At 41.6% G+C, this 22,869-nt stretch overlaps 2 protein-coding genes across 11 annotated transcripts in view; one reads left to right on the top strand and one right to left on the bottom strand.

Moving 5' to 3' along the window:
• The window catches only part of ZNF567 (zinc finger protein 567), a 30,251-nt gene extending 13,757 nt beyond the window's left edge, over nt 1-16,494 (top strand). For 4 of the 9 annotated variants that reach the window (XM_025368085.1, XM_025368079.1, XM_025368084.1 and 1 more), the window contains 3 exons: nt 4,541-4,667; nt 4,936-5,022; nt 12,116-14,492. In XM_025368085.1, the coding sequence (XP_025223870.1) occupies nt 4,625-4,667; nt 4,936-5,022; nt 12,116-13,836 (1,851 nt within the window). In that variant the 5' untranslated portion in view covers nt 4,541-4,624 and the 3' untranslated portion in view covers nt 13,837-14,492. Of the gene's footprint in view, nt 1-4,540; nt 4,668-4,935; nt 5,023-12,115; nt 14,694-16,339 lie in introns of those variants that run through there. The other 5 variants (XM_025368078.1, XM_025368087.1, XM_025368081.1 and 2 more) reach the window with 3 other exon arrangements.
• LOC112612992 (zinc finger protein 461) overlaps nt 1-22,869 on the bottom strand; it is a 121,332-nt gene that overhangs the window by 71,272 nt on the left and 27,191 nt on the right. The gene's annotated exons all lie outside the window — the stretch shown is intronic.

The following is a 22,869-nucleotide window of genomic DNA, read 5'->3' as shown; positions in this document are numbered from 1 at the left end:
CTAACCTGTTTGGTTTTGCATTTCAGTTTTTTTTTTTTTTTTTTTTGAGATAGAATCTTGTTCTGTCCCCAGGCTGGAATACAGTGGTGCCATCTCAGCTCACTGCAACTTCTGCCTCAGCCTCCCTAGTAGCTGGGACTATAGGTGTGCACCACCACACTCAGCTAATTTTTGTATTTTTGGTAGAGACAGGGTTTTGCTATGTTGGTCAGGCTAGTCTCAAACGCCTGGGCTCAGGTCATCCGCCAGCCTCGGCCTCCTAAAATGCTGGGATTACAGGCCTATTTTTTAGAGCAGTTTTAAGTTCATGTCAAAACTGAACAGAAAAACAGAAAGATCCTATATACTTATTCCCTGCACACACACAGTATCTCTCACTGTCAGTATCTGGCACCAGAGAAGTCCATTTGTACAAACGCTGGAGCTACATTAACACGTTATTGTCACCCAAAATTCATAGTTTACATTAGGGTTCACTGTTGATATTGCTATTGTGGGTTTTGACAAATATGTAATGGCATATATTCACCATTATATTATCTTACAAAATGGTTTCACTGCCCTGAAAATCCTCTTTGCTCTCTGCCTGTTTATCCCTCCCTCCCTGCTACCCCTTGGAAACCACTGATCTTTTTACTCTCTCCAAAATGTTGCCTTTTCCAAAATGCCATATGGTTAGAATCTGGAAGGCTATATACCATGTAGCCTTTTCAGAGTGGCTTCATTCACTTGGTAATATGCATTTAAATTCCGCCTAACCTGTTTTTGCTTATCTATTCCTACATTCTGTTGTATTTTTTGTCAGTCACGTACGTTTTAATGATTCATTTTCATTCCTCTGTTACCTTTTTAGTTATGCATTTGCATTTTTTGCGTGATTGCCCTAGGATTACAGTATGGATCTTCAACTTATCAGGATTTTCTTAGGGTTAATGTTAAATTAGTTATGGTAAAAATACATCAATCTTGCCACATTATAGTTTCATTTATTAATACCTGTCTTTTACTTTTTTGTTTGCCATGTATATGATATTTATGTTTGTAATAAATGGTATTGGAATATTTATTTTAAGTCAAGGTTCTATAGTCCACAGGCCAAATCCAGCCTATTTCAAACCTATTTTGTACAGATTGTGAGCTAAGAATTGTCTTTGCATTTGAAACGTTTGAAAACATTTACAAGAAAAAATATTTCTGACACACTAAAACTTCATGAAATTTAAACATTAGTGTCCATAACTAAGTTTTATTGAAATACATCTTTGCTCATTTATTTACATATTATCTATGGTTGCTTTCGTGCTAAAATAGCAGAGACATTCCCTGACTGCTGCTTGAAATAGTTGTATCTTGTAAAGAAGAAAGGAAATGAATATTTATACTCTTAAAATTTTTCTTATTTTCTTCATACCTTCTTAAAGACCTTAGTGTTATTTTTACCTTAAGCCTGAAGAATTTCCTATAGGCCCCACTCCCCCGCCTTCCCCCACCCCAGAGATGGAGGTCTTACTTTGTTGCCCAGAGTGATCTCAAACTCCTAGCTTCAAGCAGTCTTCCTACTTCAGCCCCGCAAAGTGCCCAGATTACAGAAGTAAGCCACCATGCCCGGCCTATTAGCATTTTTGATGGTGTAGTCCTGCTGGTGATGAATTCTCTAGGTTTCATCTGAAAATATTTTGATGTTGCCTTCATTTTGAATATATAGTTTGCTGCATGTGGAATTCTTGGCTATGTAGCAGTTTAATTAGGATTTGGCTAAGTGTGGTTTTCTTTGTTGTTTATCCTTTTAGGGTTAAACTCTTTGAATATGTAAGTTAAAAGTTCTTGCCAAATTTGGATGTGTTAGGCCATTATTTCCATAAAATTTATTTATGCCCTTTCTTTTTCTCTCCCCATTCTGGGACTCAAATTATATCCATGTTGGATTTTTGAATATGACCCACAGATCTTTGTGAGTCTGTTCATTTTTCATGATTCTTTTTTCTTTCTGTTCAGATTACTTACTTTCTCTTGATTAATTTACACGGATACTGATTCCGTATTTCTGCTCTGCTATTGAGCTTATCTAGTTAATTTTTTATTTCAGTTATTTCTTTGAATACATTTAGAACAGCTACTTTGTAGACTTTGTTTTTTTTGTTTTTGTTTTTGTTTTTTTGCAAAATCTGACATCAGGGCTCACTAGGAGTTAGTTTCTGTGATTGTCTTTTGGTGACTATAGGTCTTATTCCCCCACTCCTTTTTGTTTTGTTTTGTTTTATTTGCATGTTTAGTAATTTAATTGCATGTTTAGTAGTAGTAGATAATTAGCTTGCTTGTAATCAAACATCAAACTTTGTCTCCCTGCTCAGTATAAAGCAGCTGATATATCCTCCTGGTTCTTCAAGCTTCTAGCTGCTGCCTTTTACCCTAACCTCCTGAAAGCAGATAGGTTCTCCCTTGTGTTCATGTACTTTTCTCTCAGTCAAGGAATTGGTGAGTGTTTAGATTTGGGGGCTTACATCCTGCATTTCTCTTTTTCAAGTTTTATCCTCTACACTTCCTGCTGCTTTGTCAGTGCAAGCTGTGACACCTTAATCCAGTAAGCCTCCAGTTTTATTCTTCTTGGGCTGTGAGCAGGTTGTAGAATACCATCAGTCAAGAAGCAGAAGCTTTAGAATGTTACTAGGTGCACTTTTATTTTTCAAGATTCTTTTCTGTTGTAGTTTTGTCTGCTTTTTGCTAAGCCCTCTGTGATCTCTCCAACACATGCATATTTTATCAACCAGGAGTTGTGGCAGAGTTTATGCTCAGATTTTCATTTTCATCCTTTCTGCAGTTCCCTCGCTTCCAGAATTAGCCTAAATTTCCAGCTCTCGTTTCTTTTTTATTCTTTTTTTTTTTTTTTGTAACAATGTCTCTCTCTGTCCCCCAGACTGGAGTGCAGGGGTCACAACCTCGGCTCACTGCAACCTCCGTCTCCCGGGTTCAAGCAATTCTACTACCTCAGCCTCCCAATTAGCTAGGATTACAGGCGCCCACCACCACAGCCAGCTAAGTTTTGTATTTTTAGTAGAGACAGGGTTTCACCATGTTGGCTAGGCTGGTCTCAAACTCCTGACCTCAGATGAGCCACCGCGCCCGGCCTCAGGCTCTCGTTTCTGTCCTCCATCACCTTTGAGGAAGTAAGTGGTGGTTTTATGCCATGAGAGCTGTGGGGTTTCAGGTACCATGATGCAAAAAAAGCCACAAAATTAGCAGTTATTGTACATTGCAGTTGCTGTCCTTCAAGGATAAGCTCTTTTCCCATTTCTGCCTGCTTTGGTTGCTTTCCAGTGCCTTCTATTAGTTTATTGTATGGCATGTGCACATTTTATAATTATTATCTGAGGGACTGTTTCCCTTACTGTTTTACTCTGTTATTGCTGCATGCTGAAAAATCTCACCAAGCACATACAAACCATTTTCTTCATGTATAACATACTCATGTTAAATGGGGAAGCATTTACCTCATTAGTGAAGCCTGAGAAATTGTTCTACCTTTGTGATACATGCTGTATCTTGTACATATTTCTTTGTTGTACCTTCTTGCAGGTTTGTGTTGACTTACATTTTCTTGCAAGTATGTGTTAAATGCCTCTGGTAACTTCTGAGCAGAAACGGTGTTTGTCTTGGCACTTCCATAAATAAATACAGTTTTCAGCATTAAGTGACTTCACAGTAAATATTCTTAGAATGTGTTGTTTAAAAATTAACTGATGGGTATTTTTACCTTGATTTTTGTTTCCCATTCAATATAAATCATAAAACAGGGAAAATTGTAGTCTTTCTATACAAGGATTCATATGAATGCCACAAGGAAGCAGGGTCAAAAGTAGTTCCCAATATCCAGTCCACCTGTTCTTTCCTTTTTTTTTTTTTTTTTTTTTTTGACGGAGTCTTGCTCTGTCACCCAGGCTGGAATGCAGTGGCATGATCTGGGCTCACTGCAACCTCCGCCTCCTGGTTTCAAGCTATTCTCCTGCCTCAGCCTCCCATGTAACTGGGATTACAGGTGCGCGCCACTATGCCTAGCTAATTTTTTGTATTCTTTTTTTTTTTTTTTCTTTTTGAGACAAAGTCTCGCTCTGTCGCCCAGGCTGGAGTGCAGTGGCCGGATCTCAGCTCACTGCAAGCTCCGCCTCCTGGGCTTACGCCATTCTCCTGCCTCAGCTTCCCGAGTAGCTGGGACTACAGGCGCCCGCCACCTCGCCCGACTAGTTTTTTGTACTTTTTAGTAGAGACGGGGTTTCACTGTGTTAGCCACGATGGTCTCGATCTCCTGACCTCGTGATCCACCCGTCTCGGCCTCCCAAAGTGCTGGGATTACAGGCTTGAGCCACCGCACCCGGCCTTGTATTCTTAGTAGACATGGGGTTTCATCATCTTGGCCAGGGTGGTCTTTAACTCCTGACCTCAAGTGATCCACACACCTCGGCCTCCCAAAGTGTTGGGATTACAGGCGTGAGCCACTGTACCCAGCCAAGTCCACCTGTTCTGATTACAGTTCCTTCCATTCTAGGGATCAGTGTCATTCAATGATGTGACTGTGGACTTCACTCAGGAGGAGTGGCAGCACCTGGATCATGCTCAGAAGACTCTATATATGGATGTGATGTTGGAAAACTATTGCCACCTCATCTCTGTGGGTAAGAAAAATTCTCTGAAATTTTCAGTAGCATGTACTTCCTCTCAAAGTGCCTAAAGTATGTATAATCTTGAATTTCAGGAATAAAAAGTGATGAATTCCTTTTGGTTAACAGAATGAATGATTGTGTCTTCACTTGCCCAGTGCAAGGTGCTACCTAGATTGATACACAAATGGGTATCTTAATTTGCAGTACTGAACATGCACCCTTCCTCATTTTCCAACAGTATTATACCCCAATGAACGTAAGCCTTTTTTTCCCTTATCAGGGTGTCACATGACCAAACCTGATGTGATCCTCAAGTTAGAACGAGGAGAAGAGCCATGGACATCATTTTCAGGTCATACCTGCTTGGGTGAGTTTCTGGCTCCTAGGCAGACCTAGCAGAATGTAAATTTAAAGAGGTCAAATGGTGGGTGATACCTTTGAAATGTTTCAGGAGTATCTTTTTAAAGGCTCCTGACCTCTGAAAACCTTCACGCCTATAATCTACACTTTGGGAGGCCAAGGTAAGAGTTTCAGGCCACGAGTTCAAAGCCATCCTGGACAGCATAGCAAGACCCCATCACTACAAAAAGACAAAAATAAAAACTTAGCCAAGGTTGGGTGTGGTGGCTCATACCGGTCGTCCCAGCACTTTGGGAGGCCAAGATGGGCAGATCCCTTGAGCCCAGGAGTTTGCGACCAGCCTGGGAATCATGGCAAAACCCCATCTTTACCAAAAAAAAAAAAAAGTTAGCTGGGCATGGTGTTGTGCACCTTTAGTCCCAGCTACTCAGGAAGCTAAGGTGGGAGGATCACTTGAGCCCAGGAGGTCAAGTCTGTGGTCAGCCATGATTATACTGCTCCAACCTGGAGACAGAGCAAGATCCTGTCTCAAAAAAAAAAAAAAAAAAAGAAAAGCCAGGAATGGTGGCATACACCTGTGGTTCCAGCTACTTAGAAGGTTGAGGTAGCAGAATCACTTGAGCCCAAGGGTTCAAGGTTACAGTGAGCTAGAATTACGCCACTACACGCTAGCCTGGGCTACAGAGCCAAGACCCTGTCTCAAAAACAAAAACAGAACCAGACTTTTAAATATCACTCTTTCTACTGGGCATGGTGGCTCACACCTGTAATCCTAGCACTTCGCGAGGCTGAGGCAGGTGGATCACCTGAGGTCGGGAGTTTGAAACCAACCTGGCCAACATAGTGAAACTCTGTCTCTACTAAAAATACAAAAATTAGCTGGGTGTGGTGGCACATGCCTGTAATCCCAGCCACTTGGGAGGCTGAGATCGGAGAATCGCTTAAACACAGTAGGCAGAGGTTCCAGTGAGCCAAGATCGTGCCACTGCACTCCAGCCTGGGCAATACAGCAAGACTCCAATTCAAAAACACACACACACACACACACACACACACACACACATATATATATATCACTTTTCCCAAATACATTCGTTCCTAGTTTGCTTCATATTATCAAAAATAACTGCCACTCTGAGTGTACCATAAGCCTTCTTTCTTTTAGATCTTTTTTATTGACTTGTGTCTCTTTTTCCAGCATTCTCAGTTCTTACCTTGCCATTGTGATAGATTTCATCAGGAAAGCTTTATGTATTTATTTATTTTTGGTTGTTTTTTGTTTTTGTTTTTGAGACGGAATCTTACTCTGTTGCCCAGGCTGGAGTGCAGTGGTGTGATCTCAGCTCACTGCAACCTCTGCCTCCCGGGTTCAAGCAATTCTTCTGCCTTGACCTCCTAAGTAGCTGGGATTACAGGCGTGCACCAACAGGCCCAGCTAACTTTTTTGTATTTTTAGTAGACGTGGGGTTTCACCATACTGGCCAGGCTGGTCTCAAACTCCTGAGCTTGTGATCTGCCCAGCTCGGCTTCCCAGAGTGCTGGGATTACAGACTTGAGCCACTGCACCTGGCACCATTATAATAGATTTCTTTCAGGCTTTCTTCAGTCTGTCTTTAAAAAGAGAGAAAATTATTGGTTAGTGGTCCTCTCCTTACTTAACATTTCCTTTCCTTCATACCACCTCGGCTTTATTTTCTGTGCTAAGTTCCCCTTCTCACTACAAATTTAGCTGTTAATTTTAGAAGTCACTTAACACGACCCAGGTTGATAAAGTCGAAGTTGCCATTTTCTTCCATTAAACCTTTCTGGTTCATTTTACATGGCTTTTCATCATTCCTGCAATCAATCCTTCATTTAAGTGACATAACACTAATTCTTATCCTAATTCCTTGAATGCTTATTTACAACTTGGCCTCTTTTCTTCACCACTGTGGCCATATCACCTGAAAAATGCTTGGCACATAATAGTCACAACAGATTTTATTTTTTAAAATATATGTTTATTGTTTCACTGGACACTTGGTCTCATTTCTCTCATATGCCCTCCCATGATCTACCTTTCAATTATAATGATTCCATCCATTCTCAGACTGACACTCTTTATTTTATGTGTAGATGGCACTGACGTCAATATACAAAGCACATTTCTCCTACCTTCACTCCAGTTCATCAGGCGTACTATAGTCTTATCATCTCACCTATTTTCTGACAATGTGTCAGAAATGAAAATCACTGGCTTTTTCAGCTTTTAACATTTTTCCCATTTATTTATTTATTTATTTGTTATTTATTATTATTATTATTTTTTGAGACGGAGTCTTGCTCTGTCGGCCAGGCTGGAGTGCAGTGGTGCAATCTCAGCTCACTGCAACCTCCGCCTCCCGGGTTCACGCCATTCTCCTGCCTCAGCCTCCCGAGTAGCTGGGACTACAGGCGCCAGCCACCACGCCCAGCTAATTTTTTGTATGTTTAGTAGAGACGGAGTTTCACTGTGTTAGCCAGGATGGTCTCAATCTCCTGACCTCGTGATCCGCCCGCCTTGACCTCCCAAAGTGCTGGGATTACAGGCATGAGCCACCGCGCCCAGCCATATTTATTTATTATTTTTGAGATGGAGTCCTGCTCTGTCGCCCAGGCTGGAGTACAGTGGTGCGATCTCGGCTCACTGCAAACTCCACCTCCTGGGTTCAAGTGATTTTCCTGCCTCCGCCTCCGGAGTAGCTGGGATTACAGGTGCCCACCATCACGCCCGGCTAATTTTTGTATTTTTAGTAGAGATGGGGTTTCGCCATGTTGGCCAGGCTGGTCTCGAACTCCTGACCTCAGGTGATCCACCCGCCTCGACCTCTCAAAGTATTCAGATTACAGGCATGAGCCACTGTGCCCGGCCTCCCAAAGTGCTCCAATTACAGGCATGAGCCACCATGCCTGTCCTCCCGTTATTTAATTCATTATTATTATTTTTATTTTATTATTATCATTATTATTTATTTGAGATGGAGTTTCGCTCTTGTTGCCCAGGCTGGAGTGCAATGGGGTGATCTTCACTCACTGGAGCCCCCGGCTCCCAGGTTCAAGCAATTCTCTTGCCTCAGCCTCCCTAGTAGCTGGGATTACAGGCATGTGCCACCATGCCCGGCTAATTTTATATTTTTAATAGAGATGGGGTTTCTCCCTGTTGGTCAGGCTGGTCTTGAACTCCTGACCTCAGATCATCTGCCTGCCTTGGCCTCCCAAAGTACTGGGATTATAGGTGCCCAACCCCTTCAAAATAATTTTGTTTCTACTACAAAGTCAACTTGGTTTTTCTGTTTCTCTTATCATCTCTTTGCAATTTGTGATATGGTTATCAGCTTGTGAAATATATTGACATTCTCCCATATTCTCATTTCTCACTGACATCATACAAAATGACAACTATCTTATTTCATGTATTTATTACTGGAATTACCATTTGTCTTTGTGATAAGTTTTGTCTGGATTCATTCAATGTTTATTGTTACTTTCCTCACAAAGTATCCCATCAGTTTTTCCCTATTTTTTATCATTTATTATATGAAATTGAAATTTCTTTCAGGAACTGCCACAATAAGCCCTCATCTGGTCTTTTCAACTTTCTCTTGGAGAAAATTCTTGATAATTTCCACATGATCTAGTCTCCTAATTGTTGTTCATGAATGTAGGGTTTGTTATCACATAGATACTTTTCATTGTGTTGTGTTCTCCCTTTATATTATATGTCTTTTTTTTTTTTTTTTTTTTTTTTTTTGACAGAGTCTCACTCTGTTGCCCAGGCTGGAGTGCAGTGGCTTGATCTTGGCTCACTGCACGCTCTGCCTTCCTGGTTCATGCCATTCTCCTGCCTCAGCCTCCGGAGTAGCTGGGACTACAGGCGCCCGCCACCACGCCCGGCTAATTTTTTGTATTTTTTAGTAGAGACGGGGTTTCACCGTGTTAGCCGGGATGGTCTTGATCTCCTGACCTTGTGATCCACCTGCCTTGGTCTCCCAAAGTGCTGGGATTACAGGTGTGAGCCACCGTGCCCAGCCTATACTATATATCTTCTAAGTCTCAAGATTTCTCTGTGAACTCTTCCTTGATTACTGCACATCATATGTACCTTACTTTTTTTCTGAATTCCTGTGCTAACTACTGACTATAACACAAACATGCACAATTCTTGAATACAGTCGTATAATTTCTTTCCTAATTGTTTATGCTTAAAGATTTTTAAGGATGCTTCAGGATTCTTTCCCTCAAAAATAAAATCCCTTTTGAATCTTCATTTTTTTGAGGGAATCAAGCATTCTTAAGGATTCTTTTCCTAAAAGATAAGATCCCTTCTGAAACTTCTTTACTGTGGTATTATTTAACATGTTAGGTGTTCAGTAGTTGCTGCGTTAATTGCTTATGGAGCTATGTAAGGGAGATATCTTTTCATCCATTCAGAAAGCATATACTAGCAAGTTCTTTTTAGATGTACCTACTCATGCTGTGTCCCTATAGATTGTGCTTGAAGTGGTTGCATTCTGCCAGACATCACCTAACTATGATTATGCAGTGATCATGTAAACTCAAAAGAATTTTTTTTTTTTTTTTAAGACAGAGTCTCGCTCTGTCGTCCAGGCTGGAGTGCAGTGGTGTGATCTCGGCTCACTGTAAACTCCACCTCCCAGGTTCAATTGATGCTCCTGACTCAGCCTCCAGAGTAGCTGGGACTACAGGCGCATGCCACCATGACTGGCCAGCTTTTTTTGTATTTTTATTAGGGACAGTTTCACCATGTTGGCCAGGCTGGTCTGGAACTCCTGACCTCAGGTGATCTGCCAGCCTCGGCCTGTCAAAGTGCTGGGATTACAGGCATGAGCCACTGTGCCCAGCCCAAAAGAGTTTAAAGATCACCAAAAAAGTATTTCTATGACAAAGGATCACTATCAAGTCTGCATTTTTCATGAAATATTTATGTCAAAGTGTAAGATTGTTAAAAGAGTTGTTAACATAATTTTTCTAGACAATAATTATATTTTCTAGAAAATTTTAAAGAAACAGAGCTTAAGGCCAGGCGCGGCACTCTAGCCTGGTCGACAGAGCGAGACTCCGTCTCAAAAAAAAAGAAATAGAGTTTAAAATGGTGGGGGAAATATATGAAGGGTTTATGAGATCGTGGAATGATATGATTTCTTTGAAGATTCTCTGAAGATAAATGGAAGTAAACCTGGAAGGCAAGCTAATTAATTAAAAGAATGTGGCCGGGCGCGGTGGCTCAAGCCTGTAATCCCAGCACTTTGGGAGGCCGAGACGGGTGGATCACGAGGTCAGGAGATCGAGACCATCCTGGCTAACACGGTGAAACCCGATCTCTACTAAAAAAATACGAAAAACTAGCCGGGCATGGTGGCGGGCGCCTGTAGTGCCAGCTACTTGGGAGGCTGAGGCAGGAGAATGGCGTGAACCCGGGAGGCAGAGCTTGCAGTGAGCTGAGATCCAGTCACTGCACTCCAGCCTGGGTGACAGAGCGAGACTCCGTCTCAAAAAAATAAATAAATAAAATAAAAAAAAAAAGAACGTGTACACAAGTGTGTTATTAGGAATAAATAAGGTATATATAGGGCAGTAAGTATCAGGCCTGACTGAGGCAAAAACTACCTGTTATAAACAGGTGACATCTGTCAGGTATGTGGACAACCCTGAAAACTTGTGAGAATATAAAAAATGAATCTAGACAGTATAGTTTTGTTTATAGGAGAAATTCCTTGTATATGTTAGTATTGGAGTTTTTGGACTCAATGAAGAAATAGGTTTTTGAGCATAGCTTTAACATTGCTTCATTAGATATTAGATGATTGCAAGGTAAGTAAAGTTAGAAATAGCTATACTTTTATAAGAGAAATGAAGGTTAAAGTTAATGTATGATCTAGGACCAGATTGTTTAATCTACCATATGAAATTAGTATTCTAATCTACCATCTGAAAAGCTGGAATAAAGGAATGTTACTGCATTGGGGAAGGATGTAAGCCAGTCTTTCCTTAAACCTGAAAAAGTGAGTCAGTAACTGAAAAGAGGACTAATCATGAGAGCTTTGTTATTGAACAATTCTGAAAGTGATTTAGCAGCTGTCTGAATACAGCAATTGAATATAGTCTGATCTGTTTTAAAGTTGCTATTGGAAGTATTTTACTAATTTTCCCTTCATAAGAGAAAATAATTCCTACCTACGTAGAGGATAGAGCATAGACTATAGGATTGTTTTGCTAAATACTAGAAAATGAATTGATAATTTAAAAACTAAATTAATCAATGACAACTGCATAGAGGAGGTGGGTTCAACAGCTGTATGTGTTTTACCACAGTCATCTAGGGATGTGTGTATAAAAGTATTGGTGATTGGCCAGGCACAGTGGCTCATACCTGTAATCCCAGCACTTTGGGAGGCCGAGGCGGGCAGATCAAGAGGTCAGGAGTTCAAGACCAGCCTGGCCGGCCTGGTGAAACCCCCGTCTCTACTAAAAATACAAAAAATTAGCTAGGCGTGGTGGCATGTGCCTGTAATCCCAGCTACTCAGGAGGCTGAGGCAGGAGAATCACTTGAACCTGGGAGGCAGAGGTTGCGGTGAGCTGAGATCATGCCACTGCACTCCAGCCTGGGCGACAAAGTGAGACTCTGTCTCAAAAAAAAAAAAAAAATTATAGGTGATCTGTGTCCTCCAGAAGTAACCTTTCTTCTAGTATTATCACTAAACAAAGATTTTTACTAATTTTTCTTGTCCACTCTACTTACATTTTAATGCTTTTGATAGGTTCACTTCATTTTTTCTGAACGCTTACCTAACCATCAACCCCCTTCTACCATTCTTTGACTTCTTGGTTGGTTTCACTTTCTCTAGGTTCTAGTGCAAAATGCAGAAGGTATTAATGCTTATTCTTTACATCTTCATCCTTTTCCACTCTGAAGCAGTTTTTGTTTAGGTTCCCCTCCCCGCACCCCCGCCAGGCCAGTGGTCATTTGTCCTGGGTCTCTTTTTGTGCCATATGCTAGACCCTAGTAAAATTCCTTTGCATAGCAAATGTGTGAAGATTCACAAATTATATTTTTTTCTAGAAGAAAACTGGAAAGCTGAAGACTTTTTAGTAAAATTCAAGGAACACCAAGAGAAGTATTCTAGATCAGTTGTAAGCATCAACCACAAAAAACTCGTGAAGGAGAAAAGTAAAATATATGAAAAGACATTTACTCTAGGCAAAAGCCCTGTTAATTCAAAAAATCTACCTCCTGAATATGATACTCATGGAAGGATTTTGAAAAATGTTTCAGAATTAATCATCAGTAATCTAAATCCTGCAAGAAAGAGACTTAGTGAGTATAATGGATATGGGAAATCACTCCTGAGTACTAAACAAGAGACTACTCATCCTGAAGTCAAATCCCATAATCAAAGTGACAGGGCTTTCAGTCATAATGAAGTTCTTATGCAGTATCAGAAAACAGAAACTCCAGCACAGTCATTTGGATATAATGACTGTGAAAAATCATTCCTTAAAAGGGGAGGCCTGATGACACATAATAGACCTTACAGAGGAGAAAACCCATCTGTATATAATAAAAAGAGAAGAGCAACCAATATTGAAAAAAAACATACATGCAGTGAATGTGGTAAATCCTTCTGCAGGAAATCAGTATTGATTCTGCATCAGGGAATTCACTCAGAAGAAAAACCCTATCAATGTCATCAATGTGGAAATGCATTTAGAAGGAAATCATATCTCATTGATCATCAGAGGACTCACACAGGTGAGAAACCCTTTGTTTGCAATGAATGTGGTAAGTCCTTCCGCCTAAAGACAGCCCTCACTGATCATCAGAGAACACACACAGGGGAGAAATCATATGAATGTCTGCAATGTAGGAATGCCTTCAGATTGAAGTCACACCTCATTCGTCATCAGAGAACTCACACGGGAGAGAAACCATATGAGTGTAATGACTGTGGGAAGTCCTTCCGCCAGAAGACCACACTCTCTCTACATCAGAGAATTCATACAGGTGAGAAACCCTATATTTGTAAAGAATGTGGGAAGTCCTTTCACCAGAAGGCAAATCTTACTGTACACCAGAGAACTCATACAGGGGAAAAGCCCTACATTTGTAATGAATGTGGGAAATCCTTCTCCCAGAAGACAACCCTTGCTCTTCATGAGAAAACCCATAATGAGGAGAAACCCTATATTTGTAGTGAATGTGGAAAGTCCTTCCGCCAGAAGACAACCCTTGTGGCACATCAGAGAACACATACAGGGGAGAAATCTTACGAATGTCCTCACTGTGGGAAGGCCTTTAGAATGAAGTCATACCTCATTGATCATCACCGAACTCACACAGGAGAGAAACCATATGAATGTAATGAATGTGGTAAATCATTCAGTCAAAAGACAAATCTCAATCTACATCAGAGAATTCATACGGGAGAGAAACCCTATATTTGTAATGAATGTGGGAAGTCCTTTCGCCAGAAAGCAACCCTCACTGTACATCAGAAAATACATACAGGCCAGAAATCCTATGAATGTCCTCAGTGTGGGAAAGCCTTTAGCAGGAAGTCATATCTCATTCATCATCAAAGAACTCATACGGGAGAGAAACCATATAAATGTAGTGAATGTGGAAAGTGCTTCCGCCAGAAGACAAATCTTATTGTACATCAGAGAACTCACACAGGTGAGAAACCCTATGTTTGTAATGAATGTGGTAAGTCTTTCAGTTATAAGAGAAACCTCATTGTCCATCAAAGAACTCACAAGGGAGAAAACATTGAAATGCAATAAATGATGTGGTTTCTTATATGAATTCTTTACAAGCTATTGTAAACCTTTAGTTTTAAAAAGAAAAGCATGCTGAAACATGTTAATGTAATTTTAAATCACAAGTCTAATAATTATTAAAGTACCATACTGAATAACTGTCTACTGTTTACTAGAATATAAAATGGGTGTGATCATTATTATTGAACTCTATCAGCTATGAAGCAACTGCTCTTCCTACTGACTCAAATAGTTTATTTTTAAAAAATACTTATATAACACATGCAGAGACAAGATACGGAATGATTATAAGCATTAATCTCCATAAGAGAAAATATTTATGAACTATATTCCTCGTTGCACTCTGTAATAAAAAGCAGTTAGTTGTTACTTACCTAAGAGTTACCACTTCCATACCCTATAACATCAAAACGTAGTTTTTGCATGTTTACAATTTTATATATATATATATTTTATCAGACATCATGAATTCTTTTATGTCTTGCTTATTTCACTCAGTGTTTTTAAGATCTGTACATTATTGCATGTGGCAGTAGTGTATTTTCATTTTGCATATTATTCCATTTTAAGAATATATTCGTATTTATCCTATTGATGGATATTTGTATTTTTATACTTTTGTGTAATAATAAAATTGCTGCTGTAAATATTCTTGTTTATGTCATGTGTGTTTGTGTGTATGTATTTCTGTTGAATTTATACCTGGGACTGGAATTATTCATTCCAAGGGTGTATACGAGGTTTTTTTTTTTTTTTTTTTTGGTCATTCAGACTGGAGAATTTCTACTAAAAAGAAACCTTGCGATTTTATAATTGTGGAAAGGCTATTAATAGATCATGGACATGTGAATGCAGTAAATGTAGACAGCCTTTAGCTGTCTCTCAATGCTTAAATGCAAAACAAGCAATTCATATGGGAGGGAAATCCTCTAGTTGTCATGATTTTAGGGGTACTTTAGCCATAGCTTATTACACCTTATTTAATATCAAGGAATTAGAATTCATACAAAAGAAAGGGACATTGAGAAGGGAAATAGGTGAGGAGGATTTGAGAGTATCAGAGTCTTTTTTTCTTTCTTTCTTTCTTTCTTTCTTTTTTTTTTTTTTTTTTGAAACAGATTCTCGCTCTGTTGCCCAGGCTGGAGTGCAGTGGCGCAATCTTGGCTCACTGCAACCTCTGCCTCCTGGGTTCAAGCACTTCTCCTGCCTCAGCCTCCTGAGTAGCTGGGATTACAGGCGTATGCCACTATGCCCAGCTAATTTTTATATTTTTAGTAGAGACGGGGTTTCACCATGTTGGTCAGGCTGGTCTGGAACTCCTGACCTCATGATCCTCCTGCCTCGGCCTCCCAAAGTGCTGGGATTACAGGATGACCCACCGCACCTGGCTACAACACAAGCCTTTTATACCTTAATCTATGTCATAGGAAATGTAAGTCTCTGAAAATCCCAAATAAGTGACTAGAGATTTTTATGTTTGAGAATTGGAAATCTGCTAAGACAGTGACTTCCACAGTATCCTTTTGGCGAGAAGAGTAAGCTCAGTGGCAACTTGAAAAGCATTATTGCAGGTCCTTCCTGGGAAGGATTACTTACAACCAATATTTACTACATTCATGAAGTCATTGTAATAAAATTCAGTAGAAATTGATATTTATTTATTTATTATTTTGAAACGGAGTCTCTATCGCCCAGGCTGGAGTGCAATGGCGTGGTCTCAACTCAGTGCAACCTCCGCCTCCTGGGTTCAGATGATTCTCCTGCCTCAGCCTCCCGAGTAGCTGGTACTACAGGTGCGTGCCACCACACCCAGCTAATTTTTGTATTTTTAGTAAAGACCGGGTTTCACTATGTGTGCCAGGCTGGTCTCGAACTCCTGACCTTGTGATCCATCTGCCTCGGCCTCCCAAAGTGTTGGGATTACAGGCGTGAGCCACTGTGCCCAGCCTGACAATTATTTTTTAAAAGATTTCGAACTGTAAACCATATCTGCATAAACAAGAAGATGGTTCATGGTTCAAATATTTGACTTTAAATATATTAAACAGACCCTCTAGCCTGTTAGAAAGGGACAGCCATTGCCAATCAGTAGTAAATTGAACCATTGTTGTCAATCCTTAGTTTTCTGATAATTTCATAGCAAAAAATGAACAGGGTGATGAGACAAAAGCATAAAAATTTAGACTTGATAGTAGCATACAGAAAACACGTTGTGTGTATGTGTGTATATATATAAAATGCCTTGTCTATAATGACTAGACAGACGTCATTAAATTTAGCCTTAATTTATATATGCATAAAGATTTTTTAAAGACTATACATGGGATAAACCTATTAAGGTAACTAAAACAGGTAATTATAGGACTTATAATCAGAACTGTGAGAACCAAAGGATGTTGTCATTGTGAATTTATAGGGGAGTTATATAGTAGTATATGCTAACAGTGGTGACTAATGGAAGAATTGTACTCATGACCAAAGATGCAAGCCTACCTTGTTTTTCTAGGTGGAGAAGATGGCCTAACTGGATGTTTGTCCTAGCATCAACCCACCAAAGATTTGGGGAACATGTGAGTCACATTCTCTGGAACATTGTACTCCCCTTTGATTTTGCGTTTCCAGACATTTAAGTGGCTACCACAAAAAATAAAAAGTATCTGTAGTATCACTACGTGTGCTGCCCTGTCTCCTGATTTACTGATTATCATGAAATAGCCATGTAGTGTTTCAGTAGAACATTGTATCCAATGTCCACTTTATTTTCAAACATACTACATATATTCATGTTTTATAGCTCTTGGATATGAAGAACTAGAAAGTATGATGTATTAATGGGCAGTTTTATAAATGGCCAAACTTCGAAACTTTGAGTCCGGGCATGGTGGCTCACACCTGTAATCCCAGCACTTTGGGAGGCTGAGGTCGGCGGATCACCTAAGACCAGGAGTTTGAGACCAGCCTGGCCAACATGGTGAAACCCCCTCTCTACTAAAAATACAAAAGTTAGCCAGGTGTGTGGCGCATGCCTGTAATCCCAGCTACTCGGGGGCTTGAGGCAGGAGAATCACTTGAACCCAGTAGGTGGAGGTTGCAGTGGGCCAAGATGATGCCATTACACTCCTGCCTGGGCAAGAGAGTGAGACTCCGTCTCAAAAAGAAAATACAATCATGAACCCAGAGATTATTTAAAGATGTTTTGTTATCTAAGAAAACTTCCATTGTAGGATACATAAACAATTCACAAAAGTATTTGTATAATAATCATTGAGCATCTTTCCATAATCATGCTCATAACTTTCAGTTTTAACATTCTTTGCATGAAAAACTGACTAAATAGTTTCTTATGAAACTGTCTGTATTTCAGTTTTTTTGTTTTTTGAGATAGTTTCACTCTTGTTGCCCAGGCTGGAGTACAATGGGATGATCTTGGCTCACCACAACCTCTGCCTCATGGGTTCAAGCGATTCTCCCACCTCAGTCTCGTGAGTAGCTGGGATTACAGGCATGCACCACTATGCCTAGCTAATTTTGTATTTTTAGTAGAGACAGGGTTTCTCCATGTTGGTCAGGCTGGTCTCGAACACCTGACCTCAGGTGATCCACCCACCTCGGCCTCCCATAGTGCTGAGATTACAGGTGTAAGCCACCGCGCCCTGCTGTATTTAATTTTTTTTTAACAATCATCATTCTGTTTTCCACAGTGGCTTCACCATTTTATATTCACAATGGCAATGGAAAAAGGTTCAGATTTCTCAGGCCAGGTGTGGTGGCTCATGCCTGTAATCCCAGTGCTTTCGGAGGCTGAGGCGGTCCGATCAATTGAGGGCAGAAGTTCAAGACCAGCCTGGCCAACATGGTGAAACCCCGTATCTACTAAAAATACAGTAATTAGCAGGCTTAGTGGTGCGTGCCTGTAATCCCAGCTACTCAGGAGGCTGAAGCGGGACAATTGTTTGAACCAGGCAGGCGGAGATTGCAGTGAGCAGAGATCGTGCCACTGCACTCCAGCCTGGGAGAAAAAGCAAGACTTCATCTCAACAAAAAAAATTAGCTGGGCATGGTGCTGGGGTCCTGTAATCCCAGCTACTTGGGAGTCTGAGGAAGGGGAATAGCTTGAACCTGGGAGGCAGAGGTTGCAGTGAGCCGTGATTGTGCCACTGCACTCCAGTCTGAGTGACAGAGTGAGACTCCATCTCCAAACAAACAAAAAAAGTTCAAATATCTTTTTTTTTTTCTTTTTCTTTTTTTTTTTTTTTTTTTTTCCGAGACGGAGTCCCGCTCTATCGCCCAGGCTGGAGTGCAGTGGTCGGATCTCAGCTCACTACAAGCTCCGCCTCCCGGGTTTACGTCATTCTCCTGCCTCAGCCTCCCGAGTAGCTGGGACTATAGGCGCCCGCCACCTCGCCCAGCTAGTTTTTTTGTATTTTTTAGTAGAGACGGGGTTTCACCGCGTTAGCCAGGATGGTCTCGATCTCCTGACCTCGTGATCTGCCCGTCTCGGCCTCCCAAAGTGCTGGGATTACAGGCTTGAGCCACCATGCCCGGCCAAAAGTTCAAATTTCTCCATATTCTTCCCATCACTTATTTTCCTTTAAAAATTTTTTTGGGCCGGGCGCGGTGGCTCAAGCCTGTAATCCCAGCACTTTGGGAGGCCGAGGCGGGCGGATCACGAGGTCAGGAGATCGAGACCATCCTGGCTAACACGGTGAAAGCCCGTCTCTACTAAAAAAAATACAAAAAACTAGCTGGGCGAGGTGGCAGGCGCCTGTAGTCCCAGCTACTCGGGAGGCTGAGACAGGAGAATGGCGTAAACCCGGGAGGCGGAGCTTGCAGTGAGCTGAGATCCGTCCACTGCACTCCAGCCCGGGTGACAGAGCCAGACTCCGTCTCAAAAAAAAAAAATTAAATTAAATTAAAAAAATAAAAATTTTTTTGAATTATAGCCTTTTTTGTGGGTGTCAAGTATCTCATTGATATTTTGATTTACATTTCCCTAATGATTAATAATGTAGGTTTCTTTCATTCTTGAATATATTTGCTGAAAATAGGATTTGGGATTGAGAGTTCTTCCTTTTAGCACTTGAAAAATATCACTTATTTTTGGTCTTCATAGTTTCTCTTTTTTTTTTTTTTTGAGATGGAGCCTTGCTCTGTCGCCCAGGCTGGGGTGCAGTGGCCGGATCTCAGCTCACTGCAAGCTCCGCCTCCCGGGTTTATGCCATTCTCCTGCCTCAGCCTCCCGAGTAGCTGGGACTACAGGCGCCCGCCACCTCGCCCGGCTAGTTTTTTGTATTTTTTAGTAGAGAGGAGTTTCACCGTGTTAGCCAGGATGGTCTCGATCTCCTGACCTCGCGATCCGCCCATCTCGGCCTCCCAAAGTGCTGGGATTACAGGCTTGAGCCACTGCGCCCGGCCAGTCTTCATAGTTTCTCATAAGAAATCTGCTATTTAAAATTTTTTTCCTCTAAAAATATGGTATTTCTCTCTTGCTACTTTCTCTTTTTTTTTTTTTTTTGAGACGGAGTCTCGCTGTGCTCCCAGGCTGGAGTGCAGTGGCGTGATCTCGGCTCACTGCAAGCTCCGCCTCCCTGCAAGCTCCGCCTCCCGGGTTCACGCCATTCTCCCGCCTCAGCCTCCCAAGTAGCTGAGACTACAGGCACCCACCACCACGCCCGGCTAGTTTTTTGTATTTTTAGTAGAGACGGGGTTTCACCATGTTAGCCAGGATAGTCTCGATCTCCTGACCTCGTGATCCACCCGCCTCGGCCTCCCAAAGTGCTGGGATTACAGGCTTGAGCCACCGCGCCCGGCCTCTCTTGCTACTTTCAACATTTTTCTTTTTTGTCTTTAATTTTCTTTGATTTATTTTTTTATTTTTATTTTTGAGATGGAGTTTCACTGTTGTTGCCCAGGCTGGAGTGCAATGATGTGATCTCGGCTCACTACAACCTCTGCCTCCCAGTTTCAAGCGATTCTCCTGTCTCAGCCTCCCAGGTAGCTGGGATTACAGGTGCATGCCACTACACCTGGCTAATTTTGGTATTTTTAGTAGAGACAGGGTTTCACCCTATTGGCCAAGCTGGTCTCGAACTACTGACCTCAGGTGATCTGCCTGCCTCGACCTCCCAAAGTGCTGAGATTACGGGTGTGAGCCACTGCACCTGACCTTGTCTTTAATTTTCGCAAGTTGGGGATGATGTGTTGTGGTGTTACATTTTGGGGATGGGAAGAGTTATCTTGTTTAAATTCACTCAGCTTCTTGAATCTGTCTTTTGCCAAATTTGGTGAGTTTCCAGCAATTACTACTTTAAGTCCTTTGTGGTAGGGGAGAGGGGTTGTCTTGCCCTGTCACCCAGTCTGGAGTGCAGTGGCATGATCACAGCTCACTGCAGCCTCGACCTCCTGGGTTTAACCGATCCTCCCACCTCAGCTTCCTGAGTAGCTGGGACTACAGGAACGCACCACCAGGCCTGGCTAACTTCTGTATGTTTTATAGAGACAGGGTATCACCATGTTATCCAGGCTTCCTTAAGTACTTTTTCAGCTCTGTCTTCTTTTTCCTCTCCTTCCAGGATTTCAAGGGCATGAATGTTAATCTTGTGTTACATTCTCACAGTTCCTCATTCTTTTCATGTTATTTTTTTCAGTGTACTATCTATCTCTCTGTTGTTCAGATTGGGTAACTCGTATTGTTCTGTATTGCAGTTCACCGATTCCTCTGTCACCTGTTTCCACTCTTTGTCCCTCCATTTGAGCTTATTTTAGTTATATTTTCAATTCCATATTCTCTGTTTGGTTATTTTGCATGTCTTCTGATTTCTTGTCTGGACTAATTCTTTGTTGAGATATTGTATCTCATTTGTTTCAAGTGTGTGATTGTTCAGGCATTTTTATGATGTCTGCTTTGTGTATTTATCAAATAATTCTGACATCATTGTCATCTTCATGCTCTTATCTTTTTGAGATTTTCCTGGTTACGATTATTGAATTTCCATTGAAATGTGCAATTTTATCTATTTTGAGATTGTAGATCTTATTTAAACCTGTTTTAGCTGGCTTTCTGATACCACCCTGGCATGGTCCCTGGCAAGTGTGCCATTTTGCTGTGCCACATAGGGGGTGAGAATCCAGATTTCCCACTCACCCTCCACTGACACCTGGGCGGAAGTGCTCCTTCTCACAGTTAGGTGTGAATGAGGAGTTCTGGCTCCCTATTAGTCACCTTTTTATACCTCTCTTATACCCCAATAAGAGCCAGGGGTGCCTCGTTAATGGTTTCCATTTGCCTTCCACATACACCACAGAGGCAGGGCTGGCCCTGTTAGGCAGGATAGTGGTGAAGATCCTGACTTTACAATGCCTGCTCTGACACTGGCCCAGCAGGTAGTTAAACAAGTACCTTTTTACTGCTGCATATGGGGATGGAAATCCAGATTCCCCACATGAGTCCAGGGGCCCTACGTAATTCCATCTGTAGTGTGATAGTCCTGGCTCCCTTCAGTCTTCCTGAAACCATCCTGGCAGGGAGGTGAGAGTATCTTGTTACAGCCTAGTGAGAGTAGAAGTCTAGGTTCCCTACTCAGCCTTTCCTAGGTGCATGTGTGGCGTCAGGTGTTTTGAGTTCTTTCTTTTTTTTTTTTCCTGTGCTTTTTGGTTAGAGTAGATCTTTTTTTTTTTTTTTTTTTTTTTTTTTTGAGACAGAGTCTCACTTCTTCACCCAGGCTGGAGTGCAATGGTGCGATCTCAGTCCACTGCAACTTCTGCCTCCCAGGTTCAAGAAATTCTCCTGCCTCAGCCTCCCGAGTAGCTGGAATTACAGGTACGTGCCACCATACCTGGCTAATTTTGTATTTTTAGTAGAGAAGGGTTTTCCCATGTTGGTCAGGCTGGTCTCAAACTCCTGACCTCAAGTGATCGGCCTGCCTCGGCCTCCCAAAGTGCTGGGATTATAGGCTCGAGCCACTGCGCTTGGCTGAGTAGAGCAATTCTTATCTACAAGTTTTGTCTCACTTAGGTGCCATTTTCTTGGTCTTTTTCTACACAGAGCAGCCTTTTGTTAGGACTTTTTTTCCTTTTTGAGACGGAGTCTCGCTCTGTCACCAAGCTGGAGTGCAGTGGCACAATCTCGGCTCACCGCAACCTCCACCTCCTGGGTTCAAGCAATTCTCCCGCCTCAGCCTCCCGGGTATGGGATTACAGGCATGTGCCACCACACCCGGCTAATTTTGTATTTTTAGTAGAGATGGGGTTTCTCCATGTTGGTCAGGCTGGTCTTGAACTCCCAACTTCGTGATCTGCCCTCCTTGGCCTCCCGAAGTACTGGTATTACAGGCATGAGCCACCGCTCCTGGCCTGTTATTTGTTTGTTCATTTGTTTTTTTCTTTAGGCCAATAATAGATAAAACAATGCCATGTGCCTCCTAATGAGATGCACTGAGAAGGATACAACATCATTGCTGTAATGGTATTTCTGCTTAAAATGTATAACCTGTATCTAAAATGAGGAAACGTCAGACAAATCTGAATTGAGGTTATTAAGAACAATGATTCTAATTAAATTGCATGAAATAGAGGAAAAGTAAGTAAATACTCTCTATTCCTGAATTTTAATTGGTGGGAGTATCACTTTGACCAGTCCGGCAGTAATACATATCACTAGCACATACATTATGGTATTTATGGACCATTTCCTGCTAAAAGAAACCAGGATTTCTTCGGAGAAGTGGCTGATTCCAAGTGTGGGCAGAAAATTTTTAATCAGCCTGCAGTATTTTGTCATACCAGATAATAACAAAGCTAATTTAAAAAATCAGTAGATTGGCCGGGCGCGGTGGCTCAAGCCTGTAATCCCAGCACTTTGGGAGGCCGAGACGGGCGGATCACGAGGTCAGGAGATCGAGACCATCCTGGCTAACACGGTGAAACCCCGTCTCTACTAAAAAATAAAAAAAAAAATTAGCCGGGCGAGGTGGCGGGCGCCTGTAGTCCCAGCTACTCGGGAGGCTGAGGCAGGAGAATGGCGTGAACCCGGGAGGC

This window comes from Theropithecus gelada, chromosome 19 (assembly GCF_003255815.1).
Source record: "Theropithecus gelada isolate Dixy chromosome 19, Tgel_1.0, whole genome shotgun sequence".
Taxonomy (NCBI): domain Eukaryota; kingdom Metazoa; phylum Chordata; class Mammalia; order Primates; family Cercopithecidae; genus Theropithecus; species Theropithecus gelada.
The sequence above is the reverse complement of the archived record's forward strand: the minus strand, read 5'-3'. Positions and strand labels throughout refer to the sequence as shown.